General features: G+C 51.2%; 1 protein-coding gene across 1 annotated transcript; it reads right to left on the bottom strand.

Moving 5' to 3' along the window:
• Positions 1-2,336: 2,336 nt before the first annotated feature.
• On the bottom strand, positions 2,337-8,026 carry LZTS1 (leucine zipper tumor suppressor 1). Its single transcript, XM_008705921.2, has 3 exons — positions 7,667-8,026; positions 5,585-6,388; positions 2,337-3,030 (listed from the first exon to the last, which is right to left on the bottom strand). The coding sequence occupies exons 1-3, from the start codon at positions 8,009-8,011 to the stop codon at positions 2,359-2,361; spliced, it is 1,821 nt and encodes a 606-aa protein (XP_008704143.2). The 5' UTR covers positions 8,012-8,026; the 3' UTR covers positions 2,337-2,358.
• Between the last annotated feature and the right edge of the window lie 949 nt (positions 8,027-8,975).

The following is an 8,975-nucleotide window of genomic DNA, read 5'->3' as shown; positions in this document are numbered from 1 at the left end:
GGAGGTTAACATACATACTGTAGAAATGCCTTCCAAGGCTAGGATTGGGGGAGGCTTGTTTTGGCCTCCCGTGAATCTGTTGAAGAGAACACAGTCTTTCCTCTTCCAGAGGCACAGGTGGTGCCACAGATCTAATTAGAGGTTAGCTGTCAATTAGGTGCATGCAAACCCTTTGATCTCAGTATAATGCCCTTCTGTGTGTCCCCTGCTTTATCAAAACTATGAACTAAGGTCCAGACCTTGTGAAGAATAACTGCATGCAGCACGTGGATCATCGTCCACCCGATTCTCCCTGAATAAAACTCTGTGTAAACTGTATGGAGTCACCTGTTTTGTTTTCTGCTCTCAAAGTGCCTTCTCAGTTGAGATATTTTACCACCCCTCTCCCACCGTCTAATAGCGTGGCTTAGGGAATGGGACAGTTTTGACTTGAGGGTCTGCACTGTGTCCAGTGGAGGGTACTGCCCTCCAGGCAGGAAGGGGGCTTTTAGCCTATCCATTTCAGGTTTAAATCTGGCCTATGACTAAGACCAGTGGCTTGAAATTCCAGAAAAGCTCCTGTCACAGGTGCAGCCTAACCCCAGGGACCAGAAGGCAGAGCTAACTGCAGGGAAGATGGCCCTGCTCTCAGCCTGACTCAGGGAAAGAATGTGGTGGTCTGAAGGCGGAGGCGGGAGGTGGGGGGGTGTCACAAGTAGCAGCTCCCACTCTGGGTCCTGTAAGGACTGTGGTCAGGGAGGCAGAACCAGGGGGTTTGGTTTCAGACTTGCTAAATACCCAGACTCCTCCTACCTCAGTGAACCCCTCTCAGCAAGCAGGCACGAAGCTCAGGAATCCAGCAAAGCTTGGCTGTCCTAAGAAAGAACAACAGCTGTAGCTTGAGTCAAAAATAGAACATGGAACAGTTCTGGCTGCCTGCTAGATCTGGCTTGCTTCTGAAAAGACAAGAAAGAAAAAAAGAAAGAAGACCAAAAAAAAAAAATTTTTTTTTCTCTGAACCAAGCAACTCAGAAACTTCACCATTCTTTCCTCCCCCAGCTCTGCACATCTTCAAAAGAGAAACTCCAGCCTCCCCCAGGCACTGGTTCAGCCCCCAGCAAACTGAAGCTCCCTGGATTCTTTACAACTGGGGGCTCCTGTGGGGCCCAGGTAGAGGGAGGCTAGCCAGTGGCCCTGGGGCTGTTCATAAAGCTGTATTTGTGTCTCTTCTCCCTGGCTGGGGCTCTGGCCCACCAAACTCTGGGGATTGTTCCTGACCTGTAAGGAGTCTTGTCTGAATTTAGCACTGGAAATGCAAAGGGGAAAGGGTGTGCCATTAAACTGAGCCACAGGCAAAGGAGGGAAATGTCAGATCATTTGTGCACCATTTTAGTTGTAAATAGGTTATTCTGGATCCTGCAAAGGCTGGATTCTTGAGGAGAAAATAAGTTCAGAGTCGCCACTGGCCAATTTAAACCAGGTGGGGAAACCCCTACCTCTAGCCCCATGAAGAAAGATCTGGAGGCTCCCCCAGGGACATTTGGAAAGCCGTATCCTCTCTGTGTCACAGTGCCTTCAATCTCCCCTCCCCAGGGCCTCAGTGTCTATGGCTTTAAGAAGAGTGGTCACTGAGGTCAAAGGCTACCAGAAGTCCAAAGGCTGCTTACCTCCAGTTAGCAGGGTCTGGCCATTACTACATGGCTTCTTCCTCTGACCCTCTCTAGGCTTTGCTGAGTCTAGACATTCCAGGGTTGCCCCAGATTTCCCCTCCTTTTTGTGGCATTCTAGGGTTGGGACAGCTCTGATGTTGCTAAGCCAGGTTCTCCATACCAAAATCCAACCCCTACAATTCTGAGGCCAGAGAAAAACAGCTCAGGTTATGACCGGGTTAAGTTCCAAGGCTTATGATCACAGATGGCTTCTTTCTACTCTCAAGGCATCCCAATGTGTCCAGGGGCAAAAAAGTGGTTGTGGGAAGAGGCAGAAGGGAGCTTCTATCCTGGGGTGGCCATCAGCCAATACAGCAGTTACCACCATCCCTGGGAGAGGGTCTAAGTATTTTTTAACAAAAGGCAAGGTTTAGAGACCACTTAACCAAATGATGGAGATCCCTGAACCCATCTCTTAGGAAATCTAGAGGTCTGGTGGGCTGCAGGGATGGTAAATGCTGGAATGTGGGCAAGGATTGGAAAGGTTATGTAGCAGTCCTTCTTCTCCTCTCCCCTCCCCTGGAGAATCCCAGGTCTGTGCCTTGGGGAGGCCTCTCACAGAGGCCTGAGTTACTGAGCAGGAGAGTGAGGAGAGGAGCCCTCCTTGACAGGCTCTGTACCCCTGTTTCCCAGTGCCAGATCCCTGGGTCTCCCTCTCCCAGGAGGCCCCTCAGATCTCAGTGGCTATGATGTCCTCATAGGGGATGTCGGCTCCTTCAAGGTCAATTTCAAAGGGCTCTCCTGCACCGTCCCCATGGGCCAGTTGCTGCAGAGCCTTCTCCAGGCGCTGGTTCCGCTGGTACATGGCTAAGTAGCTCTGCTGTAACTGCTTCTGGTACTGGATCACCTTCTCTTTCTCCTCCTTCCACACCAGCCGCTCATGCTGGAAGCCTGACGACATCTGGTCATGGCCCTGCCGCTCCTCCTTCAGCTCTGCACGCAGCCGCTCCAACTCCCGCTGCAGGGCAGGGACGTCCTCAGAGAAGGTAGTCCCTGGCCCAGGCCCCAGTCCTGGCCCCAGGGACACAGCATCCCGCTGCAAGACAGCCTGGGCCCGCAGCTCCAGCAGCTCCTGCTCCAGCAGGTTCACCTTCTCTCGGAGAAGCTCAGACTCATTTTTCTTGCGCTGTAGCTCATTCTCACAGACCTCCAGCTCTAGGCCTTTGGTGCGCAGAGCGCTCTCCAAATCCTGAGTCTTCAGCTCCATGCCCTCCAGTTTGCCCCGTGTGTCCTTCAGCTGTGCCTTCAAACTGAGGATCTCACTAGCCTTGGCATTGATCTCTGTCTGCGACTCCTTCAGCTGCTGCTTCAGCAGAGAGATTTCACCTGACTTCTGGCACACCTGCCAAGGGTTGGATGGGGGAGAAGAGGAAGTGCTAAGATGAAAGAGGTCCTTATTTGCGGCAAGTAACATCTTAACCTTCAAAAAATTAGGCTAGTCTTGACACAGTGTCTCAAGAGCATGATGGTCTGGGTGACCCATGAAGGTTGAGACCCTCTCGGAACTTCCCTTCATTCTGGAGCCTCACTTGGTCTGTCCACATGCCTGCCTCAATCCCAAATCAGAGTCTAAATCTCAATCTGTACCCAAACCCACGGCTACGTGTAAATCAGTGACCACTACTGGTCACTCCATCTGGTAGCTCCATCATCCACGCTTAACATCAATGGTACTGATTTCCATGTTGGCCAAACTTCTATCATTCATGCTTGTGCCCACATCCTATGACCTCACCCTTGTGCATACGCAGGTTCCCTCCCTCCCTACTGGGATAAACTGCTGCACTCCAATGACTAGCAACATTCCTGGATCAGAGCATCAAATTCAGATCTGCCGAACGGAGATTTCCTGTGTTTTCTCCCCTTTCCCACCCCTCTACCCTTTCTATTCTTATTTCTTTTCAAAAGTTGGCTAAGAGAAGCAGATAAAACCAAAGGCACTGATTCAGATCCACGGGTCTCCAGGGTCTTGGCCATTTGGGGTCATAGGTGGCTCAAAAGAAGATCAAGACCAGTTTGGCCGGCCGTGTCACAAGAGTGATTTTTCCCCTGCTGGCCTGTGGGAAAGCTGGACAGAATGAAGGTCAGGGCCTGGGCCTCTGTAGAATGGGTTCTCGGATCAAGACCAGAAGCCACCTTAATTTCTCCTCACTTCAGTCACAGTAGTAACCCCCAACCCCTTGTTCTCATGAACCACTTATGAAGCAATGCAGAGCTCCACCCACAATGCTTGTGTGGGACTGAGAATGCCTTCCTAAAACCAAGCCTGTATGTGTTTCGTGGAGGGAGCAACACAGAGTCACGGTTGAGGCATGGGCTTGCCTTTGAATCCTGGCTGGATCATATATTTCATGATTGGCTGATCCTGGCGATATACGACGTTAGTGTTGTGGCACTATGGAGCAGTGATTAAAAATGTGAACTCTGGAGCCATAGTGTTAAGATCAAATCCTGGCTCTGATACCTATTATGTGGTGACCTTGGGCAAGTCATTTAACTAGCTATTTGCTACTATAACCTCTCTGTGCCTCAGTTTCCTTAACTAAATTAAGGATTAATAAGATAACAGAGTTATTATAAAGATTAAATGGGAGAACCTAGGGCTTAGTACTTAATAAACATTTGATAAATTATTATTATTCTAAATATGTTTATAGTATATTTATGTGTTATTATAAATATTTATTTTATTTATTGTTTTGCCCTATAGCCTGACTGGACAATCTGGGATTGAGGTCACAGCAACGCCCAGCTTAGCTGGGGGTGGGGCAAATAAGGAAGGATGCCTAGTGCCAGGACTAGCTTATATCTGTGAGATGCCCCAAAGTGTCTCTGAGCCCTGGCTGAAAAACAATGGTTAGGGTGGAGTCTGCTGTGCCAACATCATGGGAAAGAGGAAAAGCACTACTCCCAGAGCCAGCATCCTTTCCTTTTTGGGAGACCTGGCAAACACAAGTGACTTTCCCTTCTCACCTGTCCAGTCCCCCCATTCATCTCTGCCATAGAAAGGATCCCTTTCCTCTACTCCTGATAACGCTTGTCATTCTAATTTCTAGAGTAGGTACAGAAAGCTCCAGTGCATACAGGTAGCTCTGCTACCAAGGACGTTTCACCTGCACCCGGGGGTGGTGCTGGTCTAAGCAGACACAGTGCCTCCTACTTCCTTTCCAGGGTGGGAGTCTTTGGCGGCAATGACAGAGGTACCATGCCCACACCCCTACCTGCCCCCCATACCACCTGGAGAGGCCCTTCAGGGGAGGAAAGCTACCATCTGGAGAGCAGGATGTGTAGGTGAAGCTGGCTCTCCAGCAAAGCCAGGTTCAGATGCCTCACTTCTCGGTGTTGTGTGCACTTCTCTTGCTCCTCTATGTTTCCAGTGCAGCCCACCAAATCAAAGCCCCACTTACACTTCTGAGAGAATGAGCCATGCTGTCAGTGATACCTGCCACAAGTGCGGTCACTCTTACTAGTAGGTGGGGTCCCTTCTCTCAAAAGTAACTCAGTGTACGCTCTCTTGTGGTCTCTTGAACCAGTGTGAACTCAAACTCGGGCATGGCTTGTGCTTCTTTTGAGCCTCCTGCAAGATGAAGTGGGTCGGCCCTCAGATTGCCCAGCGAGGCCTCTGTTCTTCTGGTTCCAGCTTCTCAGTCAATGACTCAGTTAGTAAACTCAATTCTGGAGGCCATGAGGCCCTGGGGTAAAAGAGGGTAGGAAACTCACACTAATTATATCCCCAGTATGGTTTACCATGGAGCCCCTTCTTTGGCTCCCAAGACTGGCACTTTGGCTCACTTTGCTTAGGCAACTTGTGTTCACACACCATGGGATCAGACATGGAGAAACAGGGACTGGCATCGAACACCTGACCACCCCAAGCCCTCATGGTAAAGCCTCACCTCCCACTGGGTCTCTTCCAGTGCAGGGGCGAAGCTGGTCTTCTCCTTCTCATAGGACCTGAGCTTGGTCTCCAGCAGGTCCTGCTCTTTCATGAGGCTCTCGAGTTCCTGCCGGAGCTGCCGCTTCTCCTGCTGGAGCTGGAGCACCTGGAGGTGCAGCACCTGCTGCGTGCGCTGGCTCTTCTGGGAGGCCTGCTTCAACTTGCTGTTGCACTTCGGCTCCAGGCCCTCCAGCTCCTCCTTGCAGTGCCACTGCCGCTCTTCATAGGCCTGGCTGGAGGCCAGCTCCTTCTCCTCAAGGCTGCGCTGCAGCTTCTGGAGCTCACCTTCTCTCTCCAGAAGCTTCTGCTCAAGCTCCTGGATGGTGCACTCGTCTGTGGAGATGGGGGAACGGACACATGAGGAACCCTTGTCTGCCTTGCTTGGGTGGGCCAGCTTGCTACCCCCATCAGAGAAAGACAGAGCCTTCAGGCTCATCATGTTGCTGTCCTGGAGGATGATGCCCTGGGTGATGTTGTGGGCTGAGCCCCCAAAACGGCTGGTGGGCCCCACTGGCGTAACCAGCGGGTCCAGCTGGTAGCTGCTGCTGGTGCTGTGTGTGGGCAGGCTGGACATGGAGTTCCGGCCGGAGTCAGACAGTGCCCCAGAGCACAGGCTGGGCTTTGGCTCCTGTTCCTTGGGCCTGTCTGGAGGGGCAGGGTGCAGCTGGTGGCTGGAGCTTTCAGGGGATGAGTGGAGGATGGCTCCTGACCGTGGCAGCACAGGCTTGAACGCTGTGGGCCTCACTGCACCCTTCTCTGAGCCCTGGTGAGGAAAACAACCGTATTGATCCCATGTCACCCTTCAACTCCCCTCTCACCTTTCCCTCCCTTGCCGGAGTATGTGTGCCAGCACACAGTACCCTTCCTGGTCATAGCCATAGACAGCCTTGCCTTCAGCTATGAAGCAGCTGAATATGGTGAGTCCCTCTCAAGGAGGAGAAATTCCTTGGTGTCTAGGGGATATGCTTAAGGATCACTGAGGCACTTTGTTTATAAACTACCGACCTGTCATGAGCCTGTCCCAGCCCTCCTGCAATGATGAACCGCAGTTTAGGGTCACCGGCTGAGCTCCCTGGGCCAGGGCTCTGGCTCCGGGTCTCTGTGTGGTGTAGGATAAGGGCCTCAGACTGGACGAGCATGGTGTCCTTGTAGAGGTCAACCCTTCTTCACCTTCACTTCCCCTTCCAGTAGGCCAGGACTCAGAAAACTGGCTGTGACCGGTATCAAAGTGTTGCGAGGATCACTTGAAACAATCCTTTTCTGAAAGCTGTCATTTTCATGCGGAGAGCACACTGCAGTCTACAAGCCCTTTAATTTGAAAAACTTAAAGCTCTATGCAAACTAAGGGGGTCATTTCCTAGTATATCAAAGCCATGGGTTCATCCCCCCAGGTGGGGGCAGAGGATTAACTAGGAAAATTTTTTCAGGTCCACAGGGACCCATGAAAGTTTGAGGAGGCATAAGGGCTGGATTTCTGAGTATGTAGGGCTCTTTTAACCTCATCCTCGCTAAGCTGATGATAACAAACTTGGCTTTTATGCAGCCAAAGACATTTCCACGACCCGGCTTGAGTGAGGAGTTGCTGCACCACAGGAGGAGTGAGTGAAGGAAAGGCCCACCTCCAGGAGTTTGCCAGAGAGAAGCTCTCTCCAAGTGGACTCTCCATCAGCTCTTCCAGAGATAACAGAGCTCCCTACTCTTGCCATGCACTTGAAAATGCTGCTATTGGTCCTGTTTTGACAACCAGTTACATTCCAGTAGAGCTCAGAAAGGCTTTCATTTCCCCTTTGCTCTTTGCTTAGGGCTCACCTAAAGCTTCCAGATTAGGGGACTGACCAATGCTTCAATTCCTTTGTCCAGCCTTTGATCTCTGTGGTGTAACTGAGCACTTCTGTCCTCACCACCACTGCTCTGGCCTCTTGGAGGCTTAAATGTTAGTATCACCGCCTCCATTCCCCTCCCTGCCTCCATGCTTTTCGCCCCCATTTTGCTCTCTATTGGTTTTCCAACCCACCCACCCTTACCAGAGACCCTTGCTTACCATTTCTAGCTGATTGGAGAAGGGCATAAGCTTGGGTGGGGTGGACGGGCCAAAGTCCACCCCGGCCTGGCCGCCTATGTCCCCACTAGACAGTGCAGTGTAATCTGGGTGGTGGGAGCCCCGGGTTTTCTGGCTGACCTTGATGTAGAAGAAGTCTTCACTCTTTCCCATTTTGGAGCTGGACTTGCCATGGCCTGAGTCCTGGGAGAAACCAAATCTCAGCAGCCCATCTGAATACCGATTGAGCTTCTTGAGATGGGAGGACTTGCCCAGCTTGTATCGTGAAGCCCGGCAGTGCTTGCCGTGGAAGCTGTGGCCAGAGATGAGGCTACTGACGCTACCCATGCTGACTTGGGACCAAGGACAGACAGGGCAGAATGGGGATCTGGTGTGGCTGTGGCAGCAAAGGGCAGTCCTGGTACCACGAGGAAACTGTAGTCATAGCAGAAGCCTCACAGAGCCTGGGAGAGCTGTATACCTGGAAGGGGACAGAAGGCAAAAGTCAGCCTGAGATGGGGACAGTCACTGCACAGTCCTCGATGGTGACTTGGAGAAGAGTTTGTTCTGACTGCTAGATCTGAACAGTAGAGAAATACATTCTTCTCCTAACGATAGCTCAGCCCTGACTATTACTGGATTCTGTTCATTCTTCCTTTGTCTGTTAATTCAACAAACATTCACTGAGACCGTCCTTTAGGATGGCCCGCCTCTCAGTCCTCGGATACTGTAGTGACTAACACGGCTACAGTCCCTGCGCTTGTGGGGCTTTTGTTTAGTGTAGTGTGGACAAGCCATTAATAAATCAATGTCTACTATCCTTAGTGGTGCATGTGCTATGGAGGAAAATAAAGCAGAGTGAGTAGCATAGGGTTATGGGAGGTGGTTATTCTAAACAGGCGGTACAAGGGAGGTCTCTCTGCTATATCATTTGAAGAAACCTCAGGAAAATGAGTGAGCAAGCCAGGTGGAAATCTGGGGGAAGAGAAAAGAAGCTCAGAAGCCTCAAGAACAAAAGCCCCAAGTCCCTGTGGTGGACTGTGCCTGGCCTATGTGAGACCAGTTGAGACCAGTCTGGCTGGAGAATAGTTAGATATGTGGGTGGGAGACATAGGACAGGCAAAAGTCAAAACTAGCAGGTACCAGGAAACATAGAGCCTGGTTGGCCATAGGGCTGGAATTTAACTCTGATTGAGATGGGGAGCCCCTACATGGCTTTAAGGAGCTGATTACTTGATCTGTCTTAGGCTGTGGAGGGTCACACTGGCTGCAGGGAGGAAAAGGGGCTGCTGATGGGCCTGAATGGAAGTGG

Source organism: Ursus maritimus, unplaced genomic scaffold, assembly GCF_017311325.1.
Source record: "Ursus maritimus isolate PB19 unplaced genomic scaffold, ASM1731132v1 scaffold_35, whole genome shotgun sequence".
Taxonomy (NCBI): domain Eukaryota; kingdom Metazoa; phylum Chordata; class Mammalia; order Carnivora; family Ursidae; genus Ursus; species Ursus maritimus.
This window is presented reverse-complemented; position numbering and strand designations above follow the sequence as displayed.